Source organism: Azolla caroliniana, unplaced genomic scaffold, assembly GCF_043228905.1.
Source record: "Azolla caroliniana isolate FFs.n. ecotype wild unplaced genomic scaffold, voAzoCaro1.0.p SCAF_1, whole genome shotgun sequence".
Taxonomy (NCBI): Eukaryota; Viridiplantae; Streptophyta; class Polypodiopsida; order Salviniales; family Salviniaceae; genus Azolla; species Azolla caroliniana.
The window spans coordinates 9,232,279-9,254,724 of NW_028230436.1; the positions used below are offsets into that span (position 1 = coordinate 9,232,279).

Below are 22,446 nucleotides of genomic sequence, written 5' to 3' on the forward strand. Positions count from 1 at the left end.
CCTTACCTGGCAGGAGGCATCAAACCACCATTTTGGCTAGCAATGCTCGGCTTTGCATTAAGGCTATGAGGCCAAGCCCCCCTTTGGCCCGCGGTTGTGTTAACCAATGCCATGACACTATGGTGGTAGCCATCGGGTTGTCCTTACCTGACCATATAAAGCCCCTGATGGCAGCCTTAATCGCGCGCAAGCCTGAAGGGTCCATAATCCAGCACGAGACTGAGTGCCACATGGTGGCGAGCATCACTTGGTTCGCAATAGGAACCCTACCAACGAAGGATGGTTTAGACCTGCTCCATTGTTTCAACTTCTTGCTTAGTTTGGCTTGCACAAGTGACAATTGCGCTCCCTTGGGGATTTCCCTGCCCATTGTAAATCCGAGGTACTTGAATGTCGTCCCATCATGGACCCATGCAAAATCAGCATGGGGATGCTACCTTGGCTTCTCTTGTTCGTTGAACCAGAGGCCTTGGGTTTTATCCCAATTGATCTTTACACCGGTAGCCTGACAAAAGTCTTCAACAAGATCTTCAGGTCGCTGCAAATTTGCATCATCGCCCTGCAAGAAAAGGACCGTATCGTCGGCATATTTAGATAACAGAAGATCCTCAGTCACATTGGGGATGGGCAATCCCCTCAGTCTGCTTCTTGGTGCTTGTAAGTAGGACGAGAAAGCCTCGGTTACAAATAGATAGAGATATGGGGCTAGGGGACAACCTTGCCTCACTGAGCGATGTAGTTGGAAGGCGGGGCCCCTTGCACTAGATACCAACACGCTATTGGTAGCAGTCCAATAGAGTGCAGAAGTGCAATTCCTCTATTGCGGGGGAAGGCCCATAGCTCTCATCACTCTTTCCAAAAGGGCCATAACACACTGTCGTAGGCCTTCTCAAAGTCTCACATCAGAATAGCCGAGCTCGATGCAGTGCGATCTGCCAATGCCATAACTTCCCAAAGAAGCAGCACATTATCAAAGATACACCTACCCCTGATAAACCCTGTTTGATTCTCATGTATGATGTCCGGTAGGAAGCTTGTTATCCGCCTAGCCAAGACTTTTGCGACTATCTTGTATATCGTGTTAAGGATCGTGATTGGACGCCATTAGCGCAGCTCGAGGCTTCGCCCTGCCGCTTTAGGGATGAGATAGATCATCCCCTCCGCCAAGCCAGTTGGCATCGCTCCTGAGGACCAAATCTCCTGAATCCCGGCTTCCATTGACGGGATAACTGTTTCCCAATGAATCTCAAAAAAAACTTGTGAGAGACCATCAAGGCCAGGGCATGCTCCTCTCCGCAAATCCCTAAGTGACTCCGAGAGTTCTAATTGAGAGATGGGGCTATCGAGCACAACTTCCATGTCATGGGTGACCTTCGGGTGAATGCAAGCCATCACTCTCTCAGCCAGCTCTGTGTTTTGCCACATATGCATAGGTGCGAGCAGGTTGCGATAGCATTGTGTTGCCATATGCAGAATCTCATCCTTGTCCTCCGTTATTGAGCCGTCTGGTTTGCACAGCCCTTGTATATGTCCACCACCACCCATGGGTGCCCTGGAGTGAAAGAAATGACGGTTGACCTTGTCATCTGTTCTAGCCCATCATGTTGCAGCCCTTCAAAATAGCATCCGGGACTAGTTAACCACTTCATCGTGGCATCTTGAGACATTTTAAGACTCTCTTAATGAGGATTTTCTTCAGATCCACTAACTACCAAGGCATAATATAAAACAATATTCAATTATATGGAACACCCATGGTATTTTACCATGTTCTTTGCTTGAGCATTACTCTATCTTTTTACTTAATCTATTGTATTGTGGTGTCCCTTTGGTGCATGTGCATGCCTTCATGTTGTGTGTGCATGTGTTCCTTTGTGCCCCCTTTTAGCACACCCTTTTTAGCATGCATGCCTTCATGTTGTGGTATACATGTGTTCCTTTGAGCCACCCTTTTTAGGACACATGTAGCTAGCTGCTAAGCTAAGCCAACCCAAATGGGTACCTTTGTATCTACTATTGACTATAAATTGAACAAGACGTAAGAACCTAAGCAAGCTAGTTTTGATTCCCTTTATGTGCATTTCACAATATTACTTATCGTTAGTTTGACTTGTAATAGTTGCAATTTGATTTGGTGCGCTAAATTTGTACATGACAAAATAGAGATGCACAATGTTGATGCAACACATCCAAATTCATACCTTTGTATTGCATTGCATGGTAACTTAGCATGTACTTTATGGCCTATTATTACTTGTTCAAGTGGGAAAATGACCTACCCCATTTTGCATGACATTATTTTCAATGTGAATATAATCCTTGAGCCTGATCAGTAATTGGGCTTGATAGATTTTAAACATTTCCCTCGAGGCTAAATAAAAAAACTGCAAAACAAGTCCTGATTGAAAGTATAGAGTGAAACAAGTTTGAACACCCACTCCTTGTGGTCAACTTGATTAAAAGATAGAAAGAAAATGAAAAAAATGTTGGATTGCCACCTTGTTAAACTTTAGACAAAAAGGATAGAGACTACTCTATCCACCTTGTGGCCACGTTGGTGAAGTCAGCTTGGTTATGTTCTTAAAAAGTAGAGGATGAAATAATTTGTATAGCCATCTTCCTTGTGGTCAGGTTGGTTATATACTTAAAAAGTAGAAGATAGAAACGAAGTGTATAACCATCTTCCTTGGTTATACTAAAACCTAAAGTAGCAGATGAAACAAGTAGTACCATATGAATGGCCAGCCATCTTTGGTTAAATTTGAAAAGTTGGAATTGAAACAGGTAATATAACTAACCTTTGTTAGAGATGAATAAGAAGAAGAAAATAAAATGAACCAAAAGATGTAAATATGGATGTTTAGGCTAACTGTTATAATCATCAAAGCCTAGATCTCTCAAAGCTGCAGCAGCTGCCTCACTGCAGCCAGAATGATTAGCTTTTGCACGCCTAATAAGGGGTACCAATCCCTTCTCTAAAATCGCAGACCTGCAAACAGAAAATTCCATCTTTCATCACTACTTATACTTTCATTTCATTGTATTTCTAAGAGGAAGAAAAAGTATTCACTGAAGGATGCTTCTAATTCCTCACATATTGGAGAAGTATATCTACTGAAATGTTTCTAGAAAGAATTCCTGGAAGTTAGATGTGTTAACAATTTTCCATAAAGGTAAAAGGAATACTATACAAGTGCTAAAAGTGAAGCATATTTTATCAATTTTACACTAAAAAGAATACTGTTTAACTGTCGCTCAGAAATAGAAGCATATTTTTAGAATCTTTCAAGAAAGATTACTAACGTAGCCTAATAGAAATCATGTTGTAATTTTCCCTAGAAAGAATACAAGAAGCCTTGTTCAAATTAAACGAAATTATTTATCATTTTCTCTTCGATCTATTTATTTATTTTGATTTATTGTTCTCAAAGACGACACGACACATAAGATGTAATATCTTGTTTGGACTTATAGGCCATTTTGTTAATAATTCTTTCTTTCTTTCTCTCTGTTTCTTCAACCCATCTAGTAATAGTTGTGTTGATTCTCACCTGCAATCTTGGCTTCTAACAGCCAGATTTCTCAGCATTTTACAAGCTTGTCTCTGCATATTTACAGCTGATGGATGAGTCTCCATTGCCTCTGCGACCACATCAAGGACACCTGATTTCACTGCCTTAAATGCATTAACGGGAGAACGTAGTGATAGCACTGTGATTACTGAGAAGCACTGCAAAATAAAATTAAAGTTTCTTGTGGTCAAGTAACATCTTTGGATTGGAAAACAATGACTTGTTTAAGTAAATCATAGCCTTTTCTAGTGGAAGATATAGACTGCTTAGTTCAACAATAACTTTCTATATGGTTAAGAATCATTTTCTTTAGTTAGATCATAGTTTCCCATGGTTAGGCATCACCTTTGGATTGCACAACATTGCTTATTTAACTAAAACAGGCATCCACCAGTGTTTGGAACAAAAAGGTGGATCAATTCATGGAAATGAAAGTAGAATTATTGAAACATGCCAACGGCAACAAAATCCTGATCCCTATGAAACTGCTGATATTTCCCTCTGACAAGTTTTTGATACAGCTTACAGTGTTTTCCTCACTGAATTCCAATACCTTTGTGGTATTTAATTTCCTACTATTCCATGAATAGAGGGGAAATCTTCGTCTATAATAAAGAAAATTTTATCAAATACAGGCACGCACCTCCTGTAACACAGGTGGATCCTCCGAGAAGACAAACATGACATTGATCAACTTTTCTAAACCACCTTCATTTACTATTGTGTCTTTATTATCATCACTCCCTGCCAACTGAAGCAGACAAATATCACTTGGTTGTAACTTATAAGCAGTGCAAAGGCAGGCACTGGAAATATTTATAAAGGGAAAACAATTAAACTGAAATATAAAATAAATCTACTTAATTCCTGTTACTTTTGAGGTAAGAAAGAGGGCATGCACTTACACATTTTCCAATAAATTGTTGTACCTGTGATAAAAAAGAACACGCGCTCCTAGCCAGAGATTTGTTCTCTGTATTTGCAGATTCAACCAAAGCTCCCAGAACAAATTCAATACCATGTTGTTCAGCTATTGTTTTGCAAATGGCATCCTATATCTCACATCCAAGAACATTTGAATTAATTGACCAAGCCTGATTCTATGATGTAGACTCATGTTTAAAAAACAAAAACCAAAGTTCTGCATATTTTACACATACATTGACTGCAAGGCTCTTGAGAGCTATACAAATAGATGCAACTGCTGAAGATGATGTTTGATACTGGCTGCTTAAAAGAAATGCTTCCACCATACCATTCTCGGAAAATGTTCTAGCATTTGGAAAAGCCTAAAAGAACAATATATACTTCATTTTAGTATACAGTAGATCCAAACACATACACTCACCTCAAAATGTACTACTGGAAGTGAAAATTTCGACTTTTTTTAGTGAAAAATACATTTCTAGAGTTTATGAACATCTGAGATCCCATTCAATTAGTAAAGATTCTAAAAAAATCCAAAATGCCTGAAGTTTTCTTTATTTTCGCAAATGCCATTAATTAACCCCCAAAAGTGACTTAGATGTGTTATTTGAGCACTTATATGGTCAATGGATCCTCTTTTTTGAATTGTAAGTGCTATTTTAGTGATTATATTGTCAATTCAATCCCTTCTCCTCTCTTTCCAGGGGAGACCTAGTGCATTACTGGAAAATAAACGAAAAGCCAGAGACATTTTGAGGAACTAAAGAATAACTCAGGAGTATTACAGAGCTTGTAATGTCATCTGAAAACCTTTGAGACAACAAGTCGATTATCATCTGCTGTTACCAACGATCGAAATGCATTACAGATAGCGACAACCATGCTCTCAATTTTGGCATTCTCTTTCAAAAGTTTTGGAAGTTCTGCTGCTACATTGCAATCCATAAACTGCTCTTTAGCAAGTTCATCTTCAGTAGAGGCAGTTGTTAGCACATCACATGCGTGCGTTTTGACCTCGACAGAATTCTCCTTATCTGTTAGTATCAGCATCAGCATCTCGCAACCACCATGTCTTCTGAATTTGTCCCTGTTTTCAGGGTCTAAAATCAAAAAATTCATACTCAACATAAATAAAGCATATTCATTACGAGATTGTTTAAATGGCTTTGAATATATATAATAAATAATATATAATAGAAATATGAACAAGCCAATTGAAGTATAATCTTTAATTTAATTACAAGAAATCACCAAAATACCATGATGCCAAAAAATTTCAAGAACCAATATCTAGTCAACAGTCAAGAAATCAAACCCACTTATCACCACCATAGTCTCATCATGAACAACAAGAATAAAAAAGTATGATCCTAAACAGAGCATTCTAAAATAAGATAATATTTATGAATTTTACATTGCAGATTTTTCATTGGTAAGACTTTTCTATCGGCATTCTTACCTAGGCTTTTATTATTTATTTATTGTATTCTTTAGATTAGCTGCCATCATGATATTTTGGTATATGGTACATATTTTGATGAATCTATTCTTTCCCTACAAATCTACACATATCATGCATAGTGACCATGCGGTGAGATAGCTTTTTATCCTAATTCAAGTAATTCTTGAGTAATGAGTGCAACGGCAAGAGTCCAATTGTATTTTATTCGTATTTATATATGGGCTACACAGTAGTTGCCATTCATTCTGTATTTCTGATGTACAATAATGATATATGATTAGAGAGAAAAACTTTGAATACAACAAGTAATACACAATCCTCGTAAATGAGTTTATCCATCACTTTCTAGCATCTTCTGTTGAGCAACTAAGAAGCCACAATATATTGCTTCAGGTAACATACACAAGTAAATACTTAGGAATCAGAACCCTAAACCTATCACTCATACAATCCTCATGAATGCGTTTATCCATCACTTTCTAACATTCTCTCTTAGGGGACTTACAAGCTACAACATATTGCTTCAGGTAACATACATAAATAAATACTTAGGAATCAGAAAGTTAAATCCTATCATTCATACAGTCCTCGTGAATGAGTTTATCCATAACTTTCTAGCACCGTCTCTTAGGTGACTAACACACTACAACATATTGCTTAAGGTAACATACACAAATAAATACTTACTTAGGAATCAGGATGCTAAACCTATCACACATACAATCCTCGTCGATGAATTTATCCATCACTCTATAGCACCCTCTCTTAGGTGACTAACAAGAGACAATATATTGCTTCAAGGTACCATACACAAATAAATACTTACTTAGGAATCAGAATGCTAAACCTGTTACTCATACAATCCTCGTTAATAAATTTATCCATCACTTTCTAGTATCCTCTCTTCAGTGACTTATATCACAAGTAAATACTTAGGAATCAGAATGCTAAACATATTACTCATACGCTCTCAGAAAGAGAGCCTCTTTTAGCCACGTACAACATGACAACAAAGCAATTTTTTTTGAAAATCTCTATCTTTTTCCTAGCTGGAAGCTTTCAGGGTGCTTTCACTTTATTTGGATTTTGTCAATGCATATGTTTATAAAAGTGGGAGAAGGTAAATGCGCAAACCTTCATTGTGAAAGTTCTCCTATAACAATTTGATTCTATGTTGATAAATAAAATCCTTCTGTGTTGCGCGTATGTATGGAAGTTCTATAAAGAGTTATTGAAGATCAAATAATCCCTTGTTTCAGCATGACCATAAACAAAAATAGTTCCATGAAACTGACCTTTGAGGAGAATTTTTAACGTCTTCAAGCCCACAGTGATGCCATGAATACAATGGTTGAGAAAAGTAACAGAAGTGATAGTTACTTCTACCCCTCCATATCTCCCTGCCAAACCTGGTGCTTCAGAGCCCTCCTCTTGGCATAACCCATATAGCTTTTCTAAAGATGCAGTGGACTGATCTTTCGTCATAGCACATTCCAACTCCTTGATTGCCTTGACAATGGGATGGCTACCAATATCCTCACTTCTGGTTCCATTTGTAATGATGCCTGAAGTCACAAGAAAAATTTTGGTAAGAAGCGAAAATTTTGGTAAGAAGCGAAAGAATGATCACAAAAGCTAACAAAAAAACATGGAGAGGAACAAATGAGCAGAGAAATATAAAAATGAGGTTTGAATATTTCTGATGTTTGAGAACTTCATGAAATTTTCAAGATATTTGATTTGTAGAATAAGAGCTTACATGGAACCTGCTAATATAAAGACAGACGTATAATGCGATGCAATAGGAAGAAAGAAGAAAGAAAACGTGGATATGAACAAATCCTACAGAGTTAACGTTATTTTATCCCAGAACGAAGTGTTTGCAGGGATCCTATTAGAAGAAAAAGAAGAATTTTGACAATGCCAAAGAAAAGAAAGAGGTTCAAAAGACAATAAAGAAACATGGATATATTATACACAGAACAAAAGACAAGGATATAAACAATTCGGCGACGCGATGTATTAGATGACGCTAACATGCCCGATTGGTCAAAATCACTTCCTCAAATGATGATGATAGGGTTCAGTACTCCATCCCAACCAATATCGAGAAGGAACGGTTACCTCTCAGATCTACTCCTTGGAGCTTGAATGTGTTGATGGCGTCGTCAAGAGCTTCTTCGAGGGGCATGTCGAAATCATCCATGTTCTCCTTCACCAAGCTGTCGAAGGCCTCCTGAGAGATTTGAACCTTCGTTCTGCTGGCCATGGCGGATCTCCCACAGACACTCTAGAGACAGACAGACAGAGAAAGACAGAGATTCTACACGCTGGCATGCGCAGAGATGCCGCCGTACGTAGAGAATGTATTCGAATACGAATACGAATACGAATATATGTAATGGGAGGTACACGAGAGAGAGAGAGAGAGAAGAAAGAAAGAAAGAAAGGTGTATTAACGTCTTCTAAGGCCAAATTTGGCCCATGAGACAATTGGTTTACAACAATAGAGTATTTATCCAGTCATCATAACTAAAAATAAACTTAAGTAAAAAAAAATAGAACTTAAACTAAAAGAGTTCTAGTAGTGTACAATATGTAGTATACTCGAAAGTGACTATACACTAAGCCTAATTTTATTTCCACCCAAGCCTCTCGAAAAGAAGTGGGGGGTCAAAGGGTCTTGATGTGGGTTCCAATGTAGAGAGTGCCCTAGCCATGGCTTCTAGGCGGTGTAGCTCACGTTCCCTTATTTTCAATATTGTGTCCACATCACGTTGAGTTGTTTTGAAACCCGGCACCCGAGGACGTCTGGTTCTTCTCTGGTTTTCTGCCTCATCAATGGAAAGGCCGAGTGGTGCAAGTGTGTCGTCATTCGTTGTCTCCTCAGGTTCCTGAAAAACTGCATTTGTTACATGTTCGTGATCATTAGCAGCATTATTGTCAACATTTTGTAATTTATTCTCTCTGTGTTGTTTTAGTTCTAGAATGTATTTGCCTAATTTCTTTATATCTAGAGTATCTAATAGTTTGGGGAGGGTGGGAGACGGACCAAGTATGTCTTGGTATTTTGCCCTTATCTCGGCATAGGTTGGACACTTGCAAGTAAAGTGGTACTCATCCTCTATCTCTATGTGACATAACCTACATATCCTTTCCTCCCTAGGGACTCCACTAGTACGGCCATTTTCAATCTCAAGTTGGTGAGATGATATTCTAAGTTGTCCAATGGCAACCCTTAGTGTATGTGGTAAGAATACATCTAGATATTTTGGCCGTGTGATAAAACCTAACTCAGAGAAGTGCATGAAGTGTTTCTTATAGTACGACATTTTAGATGGGAGTGGCTCTAGTGGGGTGATCCATTTACACCGAGTGTAAATTTGGAAAGATTTTGCAAAAATATAAACACATATGGCAATTTGATTGAGGGAATGCAAGGCAATAATTTTAGAGGGTACGGACCAATGTCATCTTTCATGGATTCTGTAAAAGAAAATGAATACTTTTGCGACTTTCATTACTACACAAAATGTTGGTAATAGGGTGACAAGTATTAGGAAGATGATATCATGACATCCTCTCAAATAAAATGATAATGTGTTTGGCACTCGATTCGTAATTACATGCCATGCTCCAATGAAGAAAAAGGAGAAGAAGAGCTTGGATCTTGTCAATTGTTTGATTCGAATAAAATGATAATGTGTTTGGCACTCGATTTGTAATTACATGCCATGCTGCAATGAAGAAAAAGGAGAAGAAGAGCTTGGATCTTGTTGATTGTTTGATTCGATTCACTAGTAAAAAAGAGAGGAAAAAGAAAGGTTTGTGAACAAATCGGAGAACAAGGTCATGTGTCTACATAACAAGTGCCATTCTATTAAGTGTGTTTTATAGAGGTCAATATCCCCCCAAAAAAATACATAGTCTCACGACAAAATTACATCAAGCCAAATTGAAACAATGTTCCAAATATTCAAAAAACAACAAAATCTTCAACAAAAATCATATTTCTAAGTCTCTTTCTATTTCGTACAAAAACCATGTAAGGTCATTTGTCCACTTTTAGCTATACGCTTAGAAACTATGGCAAAATTTGCCTCTTGAATAATTCTACGAGCACCCAATAAAGCTGATTTTAGTTGCTTTGTTTATTCAGAACTCAAATAATTTGTTTTCATGATCGAATTGAGCACGAGTTCACTATCAACAATATGTTGCAATAGTTCATGAATAATCACATATTCTTCCTTGAAGCATCCGTGCATCTCAACAAACTCATAATCTGAATTGTTTTCATCATATGCAAGTGGTTCATTGGTGTTGGAAGCTTGTGCTATAGCTTCATCAATCTCTTCAAGGATATTTTGATTAAGTTATTTTTATTTATCTAGATTGAAACATTCCTTGATTTCATCTCAAATTTCTTCTACATTATGTGCATTTCCAAGCAAATTGCAATTACATAACATAAGCAACAAGATCATCAATGCATTGATCTTCCATTTCAACAACTTCAACATCATTAATACAAAATGATGGAATAATATATGCCTTTTATATAATAATTAAAAAGTTTCTCCTGCTTGATTTCATTCCAAGCAATAACATATAAGCTTGGCAACATCTAACAAATGTGTCAACTTTCCCAAAGTTGAACCAATAGAACCTCTTTGCGTATGTTTAGCTACGTCCTCCAAATGAATCTTAGCATAATCAAGACTACCATGATATGACAAAATTTCTCTTATCAAATGATATGTGTACCGTTTTTTCAAAGTTGCAATGATTCTTGTATCCATTGATTGCTTCCATGATGTGACATTTGCCGAGAAAAAAAAACACTTTGCTAGCATCACATTCAATTGCTTTGGCATGGCAGGAGCATTATCAAGAATTCGAAGCACTTTGCAATTAGTTCAAGAACGAATAAGAGGTACAAACACTTGATCAAACCACTTATTAAAGCTAGGGATACAAACACTTGTTTCATTCATATCGTACACACAACTAGGATCATACTCATTGGCTATAACATAGCCTCTCCAAAGAAGCCAACAACTCAGGGGTCATTTCAATCAATTGCACCACATTCACCATACAAACTAACAATATTCAAACATTGGCGATGACAAAATTTCCTAAACCAACCCCAAGCTGCGTTGAAGTAATCATAAAAAAATATTAATTTGTGAAGCCAATCGTCGAGCCTCTCCATAATAATTGATGGCGGCAATGTAATCGATAGTTGACGAGATGCATCAATCCAAGCATACAAAGTGTTCTTATAAATCAGGGTATTTTCCCTTTGATCCTCTAAAAGTTGTTTTTCTTGTATTTAGATCTTTTTGTTGGACACACACTCATACCTCATCCTTCTTCTTGATCAAACTTCTTATTGCATATTCACTTAACATCATCATAATTGTCTACTTATGTTGTGAAGAGAAGGAGCTGATGATGGTTGTTCCACTAACTCCAAAAATTGTAACCTTTGTTCATCATTCAAACGAGGTCCAACACGTCACTTATGGGTTGAATTCATCTCTATACTAATGCTAATAACTAAAGGAAGCTTTTTGACATGATCAAAACTTCAAACTCCATTAAAAAATAATAATCGTAAAAGTGTATTAAATCTTCTCTAATTTTAGATTTTAGATTATAAAAGTGAATTAATGTATGGTATTTGCCTCTTGATCTTCTCCAATATACTAGGAAAGAAATCCCTCACAAATAAGTGCAATCCAATTAGATACACGTGCAAAATGCACAATATGTAGTTATTGTATATACACGTCAAATCGGCCATGATCATAGTTCCTTAATATGTATGTCAAGTGCACGATACATTTGTGCATCTAATCAACATATTAACATTTATATAAACTGAATTTAGTATACGTACTCCGATTCAACCATAAAAAACTCATTGGTGTCATATTTAAGATCTAGTTGTTTCTCCATGCATGGTTTAGTAATAAAAAACATAGCACAATGTTAGAGGCCATTCTTTCAAGGTTCCTTATATATGTCAAGTGCACAACACATTTGTGCATTTAATCGACATATCAACATTTACATAAACTGAATTAAACATATGGATTCAATCTCAGCCATAAAAAACCCATTGGCATAACCTTTAAGATTTTTCTCTATGCATGGTTTAGTGATAAAAAACATAGCACAATGTTAGAGATCATTCTTTCATAGTTCCTTAATGTGTCAAGTGCACAACACATATGTGCATCTAATTGAGATATTAACATTTACCTAAACATAATTCAACATATGAACCGGAAGAATGCATGGTTTAGCAATCAAAACCTGCTTTTGGGCATGTACACAAAACATCAGCATACCCAGAGAAGAATGTAGGAGCAATGTACATGTAGCATGGTGAACGACAATGTGAGAGTGATTATAGTAGCAATGAGGGTTTGATCATCTGCTCTTGGTGCCATGCTTTCTCAAAATGTGCAAAGAAAGGAAACTTGGAATGATTTTTTTTGTTGTCGTTGTAAAAAAACCCTAAGTGTGCAACTACTTACTTAAGTGCGCACTTTTTCCTCGAGATCAAAGTGTGCATTGAACTGAATGATTACTATAGTTGCCTTGGGCAGAGGTTCTTACGAATGCACGTGCGAGTGAGATTGATCGATCGGTCATCCGTCCAATAGCGAAGGAAACCCTAGTAGCTAAATCATTGCCACAACCGAGCTTATTAAGAATGCGTGAATGCATGAGATCAATCAGTGTGCACCGATAGGGTTGGGCGGGTCCCATAGCCGAGAAACCCTAGTAGCGACTAAATCATTACCGTATGCGAGCTAAAGAATGGGTGATAATCGTGTGTGAACCGCTAGGGTTGGGCGAGTCGTGTGGCCGAGGAAACCCTAGAGTAGTAATCTAGAATCATTTCCACATTTGAGCCAGACTGGTGAGGAACATTGAGTATGTGTATATAGATAGTACAGTATTTAATTAGGTAAGGCAGCAGATTGCAAAAAGCTTCCATTGCTCACGAAGGGGATTTCTTCTTCTTCTTCTTCTTCTTCTTCTTCTTTCATACCTCTTTTGAGAGAAGAGTCAGAGATTAATACATAGGCATGGACTCTCTTCTTCGCAGGGCGGAGGAGACGGCCAAACAGTGGAGCCATGAAGTTTGGATATCTGTCTCCCACGGGACCAGAAGAATCTATGGCCTCGCAGGATCTCTACACCAGGGCTTCATCCTCTCTCTCACGCACAGTGGCTCAAGGAAGAGGATTCGATCTCGGAAACTCCACGTGCTTCCGTTTCCCTTCCCAACACAATTGCCGCCGCCGTCGCCTTCGTCAGTGTATGTGATTCAAAACTTTACTAGAGAGGGAGACGAACTGATATATATGAATGGCTTCGAAAATGCCATGATGACCTATGAGACCGAAATAAATTACATTAAGGGGAGATTCTAACGAAATAGAAGGAGAAAAGAAACTCTTTTGTATGTAAATAGAAAGAGCTTGGATATTTTTAGCTCAGCTGGTAAGTTTTATCCAACAGGAACAAGAAGAACATGCATTCGACCCCTATATTCTGCAGCGGCATCTAGTAAAGTAGTGCATATAGTGTGATTTGAACATGGGTGGATGGCTTATAACTAGTCCTAGATAGATAGACCTATGAGACCAAAAATATTACATTTCCCGTAATACATGAGGAAGTGAATGGCAACTCTCAATATTCAAGAAAGTTACTAGTGAGTGTTGCAATCAAGAGTGCACATTGTGGTTGTGAGAGGAATTCGTGCAAGGATTGGGTTTGGTTAGAGAGAGAGAGATAGAGAGAGAGAGATAGAGAGAGATAGAGATTTTATTATCATCTTCGGAGGTCAAATATGGCCTATGAGACCCAAAATATAACATTTTTATGTAATACATGTAAAAACGAGTAGCAACTCCCGATGTTCAAGAAATCTACTAATGAATGTCGCAATTGAGACTGCTCATTGTAATTGTGAGAGAAATTTGTGTAAGGATCAGGTTTGGTCAAAGATGTGTGGAAAGCATAGTCAAATGTGATAAAAGGTACAACATTGTATCAAACTATGATTTTGAGTCGTTTGAACTTGTTTCGTACAAAGTGTGCTAGTCAACTACTCTCATTACTTCTGCTCCAAATGTTCAAGAAATCTACTAATGAATGTTGCAATTGAGAGTGCTCATTGTAATTGTGAGAGAAATTCGTGTAAGGATCGGGTTTGGTCAAAGATGTGTGGAAAGCATAGTCAAATGTGATAAAAGGTACAACATTGTATCAAACTATGATTTTGAGTCGCTTGAACTTGTTTCGTACAAAGTGTGCTAGTCAACTACTCTCATTACTTCTGCTCCAACACCTTTCCTCACATGCAATGAGTGTAAGCTAAGTTGTATGGAAGCAATGGTATGAATGGAATATGATGTGATAAGCTCATGTATTGACGTGTGTGGTTTCCCAATTTAATGAATAATATGGTTTTATTGTTAGATGCAATATATACAATATAATCTATGAAATGCCACACTTTTCTATTCAATTGGAAACACAAAATTTAGCTTTAATATGTCTTTTGTATCTTTTTTGCTTGGTTTCCATGTGATTCAGGAGAGAGAATAGAAATCTCATCTAAATTGGAAGAGGGATAATAAGTTAGCTCCTAGAAGAACTAATTTTGTTTTTCTTATTGTGGCATTTATGTAATGATTGGTGGGATGCGATGATTTTACTTTTTGCTTATTTCTTTTAGAGTGCCATATGCAAAGGGGAAAATGATGCGTAGGTATTTCATTTGCTTTACATAATGTAGTTTCAGATCATGATGTCTTCAATTTTAATGAGTCACACCTGTTTCTCGGAGCAACAATAAGAAGGGGTGGTCATGATGATCCCCATCTGCTGTAGAAACATCATTCATACTTTCTGTCATCCCATTTAGATTTAGATATGTTGCATTCCCAAACATCTAGTCTTTATAGATTTTCAAAGGAATTGGATTAGTAAAGTGCAAACATTTGTCTGCCATGCTGTAAGTTGCTTCACATTGTATTCAGATTTGAAACATCTTATAGCTGTTGGTACATTCATTCCTATTTATCCACTTTCATGGGTTCTCCTTGTAGGTGAAGGAAGGGCTACTACCTGGCTGTTTGGTTTTAATTGTAATTATTTTGGTTTGCATACATCCATTGAAAGTCTTGTTGTTTAAAAGATTTCGTCAATGGCATAGAGGAGACATTGGGGGTGGAAACTTCCTAAAGTAAGAGAATTGAATTGTTGGTATCCTGATTAGATGTGCCCTGCATTTTGTTCATCATCTTCTGCTACTTGTATGATGATCTCCACTAGTTAATCGATACATAGTCTGAACATATTGGTGAGAAGGGGGATCTTGGTTCCATTCTGAGTTTTCTAGGAAATTGACATGAGAAACTCCACTTGTTTTCTAGTATGCAGGATACACGCTCATCCACTGCTTTAATACCATATGTTCAATTGTTTTTTTTGGTTTGTTGTTCTCAATGACAAGAAAACATTGTAAGATGTAACCTCTTGTTTGGTCTTATAAGCCATTTTAGCCTCTTAAAAGATGTTAAATAGCTTCCTTTCTTCCTTTCTGAGTATTCCATTTTTAAGCCTATCCAAGTTCATTTTATAATGTAAACCTTGTAGAATTATGTTACGATTCCTAAGTGTATTTCTTTGGAAGTCCTAGCCAAGAATCAAACGATTAATTCCAGATAAAAATGAAACGAGGCAAATGCTTCATAAGATTTACAAGGCTTGCCCATGAGGAGCACATAAAATTGTAGTGAAATTCTATGAATAAAAAGAAGAAGAAAAGATTATCTTTTTGCATTAAATCTACAATAAGCACATTGTTTACACACTTTTAAAGATATTACTCTTATTTCTATATATTTTTTTCATTGTTACAGTATTTTAATTTTAAAAAATGGGAAGAAAAGAAATGCTTCATATTTCACTCTTTGGAAAGGCCAAAAATAGAGTAAAAGAAGTGCACGGAGTAGAATGTTGTATTTATGTTTGGTCCTTGTTGAACTATGTCCCTTCAAGTAGGAAACATTCTTTCATTTTTGTTTGTAGTTTTTCACTGGCATGAGATGGAATCCTATATCCGTACTTATATAGGGTGCCCTTTGTACTATGTCATGAACTTTATATAAGGTGGAATATTAAATGATTTCAATACACTTACGGTCATTTCAAATAAATGCAGAGATACCAATGGATCTGTCAATATGGTTGTAGATGTCTTTGAAGAAGTCTCAAACAGGTTGATTTGCAGAGTTCATGATGCTCATAAAAACCTAAAGTTTTGGAAGGCTCGTGGTGAGGTTAGGTTCTTTTATTTGTGTCCTTTCCTAAAATGACATTCTCATCAGAAAAACAAATGTCATAATGTAACACGCCACACAGGTCTAATTTGTAGTTTTAATTCCACCTAATTCTCTATATCTTGTAGTTATCAATACTATTATTATTATTATTATTATTATTATTATTATTGTGATGGAAATAAAGCTTGTATTCTCATAAGGGAAGATGAATGCCCTCCTAACATTATCAGTGATATGTGGGAAAGCTCACTTGTAGTATTCCCTGTGGATGCCAAGTTGCTACCTGTCATTTTGAGGTCATTTTTCTTGTAATCGCTAGTAGTTACTATACGTGGGTAGTCAGCATTGGTTATTTTGGTAGGAAATCTATTTGTTGCCTTCTGGGTTTCTTTTGTATTCTGTATATGTTTATATAGGTGCCTTGATAGGATACAATGACATGCATTAAACATGTTGACAGCATTTTCTTGTTTACAAGCTTTTCTTACATGGATCACAGGGAACTAAAATGCACAAAGTCCGATTCATGATTTTGGAGAGAGGCCCTTTGGCCTTTATCCAAGGGGTTTCTAAGCTAGTGCGAGATAGCATATGGGAAAGCTCTACAACACATGGATCAGTGATTACTGCTGTGTCTGAAATTTCCAAGAGAATGATGTTATTATCTGATTTGCAACATCGTCTTGCTGTGGCTCTTGGAGAGGTGAGTCAGGAATGCCTGATTCAATGAGTGAATTAATATTGTCTGGATTTTGTCAGCATGAGGCTTTTAAATGAACTTAATGATGGAAGTTAAGAATTTTAGAATGCGCTTCAATTTTCCTGGGTTTTGAAAGTTGCCATCCCCCAAATTTATTTTTCTTAACTTTTGGTGAAGATCAATTGAAGCATTTCTTGTAATATTTAAGTTATAAACGTGTAGATGATTATCTTGCAGGTCTACAGAGAAGCAGATAGATTTGGTGATAGATTAGTTAAAGGTATATCGCTGGAAATGGTTTCTGAGGCATTGATATCTATACATAATGCAATTGTAACCCTTCAAGGGACATATGATCTTAATCAGGTAAATGACCTGACTTAGATAGTATCCAATTTGCAGCCTGAAGGAACTCGTGGCATTTTGTGTTAGGAATAGTATGGCCACACTTTTTTTAGGATTATTTTCATATGCGCATTTGAGTAAAATATTATAAAAACAATATATTTCAGGAAAATGCATTCTGTTTTGAGGAATTGTTGAATCTTGATTATCATGATGCTATTTGACAGAGTAATCACAGTCTGGAAATGGATATTGCGGCGAACATTACTTTACAGTTTAAAGATCTACCTGAGGAAATTTTAGAGAAGAAAGTCTGGACTGACACAGACGTTTATGCCTGTGTTGTTCTGATACGAGAAAACCTGGAGCGGCTAGATGATTGTTTAACTATACTTGTGAGAACTTTTTATGTCTATCCTTTTCAGTAGAGATTGTCTTTATTAATAAATCACAATACACCAATCCATGTCATGCTAGTGCACTGCCAATTCCTAAGAATATAATGTGTATGTATATTGGCATGGCATATGTAATTCATGAACTTGCATGCAAATGAATTCTATTTGTTATATGATAAATATCCGGATTGGAATTGATAAGATCTCCATGTCATTGTGATAGTTTGTTAGACTTGGTCTCACAGAATTTCCAGTATCCTTTCTTCACAGTATGTATCCTAGTTCAGGCTTGTCCTCATCTTGACGTAGGCTGCACAAGAGGAAGACTTTGTAGAGTCTCAAAAGAAACTTCAGGCATCTTCTTTGATAAAGGTTCTATGAAAGGGCACTAAAAACCATCTCAGTGGTTGGACTTATTGAACTGGAGAACTCACATTGTCTGCAATATTTAGTTTCTCTTAAAATTCTGATGTAATGTATTGTATGCAGAACCCATGATGGAAAATTTGCATCCTTTTTAATATTGTAATATCTGGTTTCTTTTAGTTGCAAAATTACTGCAAACCGAGAAAAGCAGTACGGCGTTGGTTGCAGTACACTGGAGGAGCTGTAGGTCTTGCATTGGCATCAGGATGGGTTATACGGCATAGTCGTTTGATGGGTAGCCATGATATTGACAATTGGTTGAAACAGGGAAGTGAAGCAATCATGGCTTTTTCTATAGAGCACATTGAAAAGCCGGTATGTTGAACATTTGAAGGATTAATGGATACCTTTATGGTTTAGGAAATAATGACATTGATTTACATGTGTTGATATTGTTTTTCTTTTGAAAGTCAGTTAATGTCTATAAGGGATGATCTATTTGAGACATTCAGAAGAAGACATCATGGAGCTGCAGAGCTGGAAGATGTGCAACTAACAGCTGAGTCTCTTCAAAGGTTCAATTCAACACCAGTCTTAAAATAACTGACAGGCAGTATTTTTAAACGTTAAGCTGGCATTACAAGCCTTTTGCTTGTAGATACCTGAATTAGTGATGATATTCTTTGGACCTGCTGAACACGATATATGTAATGATGTGTTATAATAGGATGTTGAGAGCACTTACAGAACAACTGAAAGGAAGGGAAATTGCTAATATTTCATCAGAACAAGAAATGATGGAAATAGTTATGACCAGGTGTGGATTTGCCCAATTCTTATAACAAACTCATTGATATTTATACAATTTATGTCATGTTTACATGCTATGATGTTTGCTCCAGGTATGAGCAAGAGATAACACATCCATTGCAGAATTTGCTTGGTGGCGAGCTTTTTCGGGCGATTCTTATACAGGTTTATGCTCTACATAAATATTTTGGAAGGATAATGTCAGCAATAATGAAGCATAAATAAATTCATATTTCTGGTTTCAGGTTCAGAAGCTAAAGCTTGATATTGAGACGTAAGTCCATTTACTGGTTGCTTTCTGTGAAAAAATATGCTTTGTTTTCTTCTGCAAAATTATAACATTTTGATTTTTTAAAATCAGAGCTATGCTGGAGTTGAACCAAATTCTTCGTGCAAATGAGATTAACTTTGCAATATTGGCAGCACTACCAGCCTTTTTATTTGCTGTGATACTAATTTGGCTTTTGCGAATCTCACTGCGACAGGTATAAATATGTTGTGAAAACTCTAAAGAAAGCTAGCTTGGATCATCTTTCCTATTTAATGGAAGGACAATTGGAAACAGAGCAAAGGAGCTGAAGGTAGAGGTAGAGCTTCTCGTGTACGTAGGAGAATGCTGCTTGCTGAAGTTGAAAGAATGATAATCTCATACCAAATATTAAAAGATGAGGGTCAGGTATTGGATTTTTATGATTCTGAAGGATCCTTAGTTTAGTATCTTTCTTATGCCAAAAATTTTCAATTATATTGGACTTCAATGTTTTCTTTAATATGACATAAAGGAGCAAAAGATGCAATGGCAATACGGCATGAGTGTATATTTCCTGAATCAGTTCTACAGGGCAGTGGAAAAACTTGCAATTTCTTCTGGTGAATGGTCAAGGTATAATTTAAGACCCAGTTAGTTACACACACATGAACATTATGAACAAGGCATTTGTTTGTGATCTTTGTTAAGTCGCTCATCGAGACATGGATATATATTTCTTTCTTCTGTTATGGCAGTTTGCAGAGGGACATCCTTGATCTTGCAAAACCTGAGGTTTCTCTTCCACATAAACTTACAATTACTGCTCGCATGGAGAGAATCTATGAATGCATTATCCCAGTCCAACCATCATCCCGATTGCTCTAAATACAGCTTATCTAATGTATAGACTTGGTTAAAAAGTCATGGAAATAGCAAACGATTGCTCTGAATATACTTCAGAACCTTTTTAATCGGTTCCCCATGAGGAGGAAATCCTCAGTTTTGACTACATATATACAGCAGCTATATCATCCAAAAGCACTTGCAAATCACCTCAAGGGGCATCAAAAAGCAGAGTAAGAAAATGCAACGCCTTGATTGCCTACACGGATAAATCTCTCCTATTTCCAGTTTTGATTAAACAAATGGGGATTAAATAAATAGATTCACTTGGCTTTCATAAACAAGATGGCATTATATTCTTCTTGCCTTCTCCTTCAGAAAGGTTGCCATTATGTTTGAGCAGAATTCTAACTTCCTGTCCTCGGGCACTCAAACATCTATGTAATTGTGGAGCCAAATAAATTTGTTTCCCCTGATTTTTGCTTCTTGAGGCTCCAACTAGTTATAGTATGATTTTTTTTCTGGTTTTGACTTCTGAAGTATTTCTATATTTGTTGGATTATTTTAATTTCATGTTTCTGTTGGTTCTCTGCAATAGCTCTTATGTTTGGTCATATTCTTTGAAAAGCTAAATGAGATCAGTGTCCCTCTCCACTACAATTGTTTTCTGGAATGTTTAAAATATCTGATTCAATGGTGTCTAGATAGAGCATTTCATTTGCACAAATTATTCGCATGTTGGGCCGTGTCCATGTTATCAGAAATCTATTGCATGTGTGCCTAAGAAACTAATCGTTAAATTCTATTTTGTATCCATTAATCAACTTTCACATCACAATGGATGTTATTATATTTTTCCGGCTGGCAATTCTTTGCCACATAATTGATCACTTTCTGAAATGTTTTTTTCTTTCTTAAGTTGCTGCTACCCAAAATAACAAGTGGAACTTCTAATTTGTATTTTATTTGTACTTTATTTCCTTCCAAGATATGAACTGTGCTTTAATTAATGACAAGGCAAAGTAAATGTCTCTTTATAAAAGAAAGAATTGAGAAATAAATGCATGGGATCATTGCATGGATGCTTGAAAACATGAAAATGAAATTAATCCAAGGTTTATATGAGCAATATAAATCATCATGCTCTCACGTTTGCATCAAATGTATGTTTTCTCTGCCTTTGGCAAAATCCTTCATTGTGGCTCCAATTACTGTAGCTTGTTGACAAATTTTTATTGTGGAAATTTGGGCACTTATTCATGGTTGCCTTCAAGACAAATACTAAGGCACATGATTACACCATATGTAGATCTTGCAACATGGTTTGAGCTTCAATTGATATGATATACTTTGACATGTTGTTTTGTTTTTTTGGTAACACTTCTATTACCAGTGGGAAGCCTAAAAGTGAGAGGAACAACCGCAAAGAATAAAGAGAAATATACAAGTGTCGATTAGACATGAAAGAGCTTAAAAGGACTCAAAGTAAAGAGCAAATTTGCAGTGTTATGTCTCTAAGTTGCAGACAATCAAATAGAGATTGTTTGAGGGATTGCTTAAAGAAGTTAACTTCATGTAGTTGGTTGTGATCAAAGACCTTAGTATTGTGGGATGTCCAAATGGTCCAGAGTGCCCAAAATCTTGTCCATTGGAGAAAAAAGGCATTGCTTGATAGGTCACACAGAATTTATCCAAATAACCAAAAGTGTTTCCCAAACCTTCAGCCAAGAAATTTGTGACAAAGAGATGCACTTAATCTTTGTACAAATGTTGTAGTGAATGAACAAGTCCATAATAAGTGTGGGATTGTTTCCAATTGTCCACCACATCTTGCACAATGCGGCGAGGCTATTGATCTCTTTTGAAGATTTGACCTAGTTGGGAGCACACCCAATAGGCATCTCCATAGGAATACTCGTTGCTTAAGTGGAAGCCCAGAGCTCTATAAGCTTAGAAGCCGAGTTTTCCACCAGGACTATGTTTTGTGTATGTGCCACAATGCATTTGCATATTCGTGAAACCACGGGTTAGGTTGCAACAACATATACACTAAATGTGTTGTAAACTTATTCATTGTAATAACAATGTTTTCTTTTTGTAACATCCAGTCTTGAATCCTGTGATCTCCATCTAGAGGTGGCACAAGTACTAAAGAAAGTACCAACTCTATGACTTGATTCCAGATAACGCGATGATGTGACCCAAGACTATAACAACATGTCATGTCATGTCATTGAAGCCTAATAGGCCTTGGTCATTTACCCCATTTACAATTGATTTCAGCCCCTTCTTTGCTAAAAAATAAGCTTTCCTTTGAAGCTACATGTTACATTTACCAAGAGGCGATACTCCAAGAAATTGCACATCCCTCCTTCATTGCAATCTAATGAT

General features: G+C 36.7%; 2 protein-coding genes across 2 annotated transcripts; one reads left to right on the plus strand and one right to left on the minus strand.

Annotated features, from left to right (window-relative positions):
• Positions 1-2,467: 2,467 nt before the first annotated feature.
• On the minus strand, positions 2,468-8,342 carry LOC147868865 (ARM repeat superfamily protein). The gene is made up of 8 exons (XM_087324177.1): positions 8,086-8,342; positions 7,257-7,526; positions 5,310-5,599; positions 4,733-4,861; positions 4,502-4,624; positions 4,216-4,323; positions 3,552-3,730; positions 2,468-2,989 (listed from the first exon to the last, which is right to left on the minus strand). The coding sequence occupies exons 1-8, from the start codon at positions 8,228-8,230 to the stop codon at positions 2,866-2,868; spliced, it is 1,368 nt and encodes a 455-aa protein (XP_087180303.1). The 5' UTR covers positions 8,231-8,342; the 3' UTR covers positions 2,468-2,865.
• Positions 8,343-12,979: 4,637 nt separating this feature from the next.
• Positions 12,980-20,540, plus strand: DGS1 (dgd1 suppressor 1). Its single transcript, XM_087324189.1, has 14 exons — positions 12,980-13,303; positions 16,223-16,340; positions 16,843-17,046; positions 17,281-17,409; positions 17,616-17,783; positions 18,333-18,527; positions 18,627-18,727; positions 18,880-18,969; positions 19,055-19,127; positions 19,208-19,236; positions 19,324-19,447; positions 19,528-19,638; positions 19,745-19,845; positions 19,968-20,540. The coding sequence occupies exons 1-14, from the start codon at positions 13,071-13,073 to the stop codon at positions 20,095-20,097; spliced, it is 1,806 nt and encodes a 601-aa protein (XP_087180315.1). The 5' UTR covers positions 12,980-13,070; the 3' UTR covers positions 20,098-20,540.
• The last annotated feature ends 1,906 nt before the right edge of the window (positions 20,541-22,446 follow it).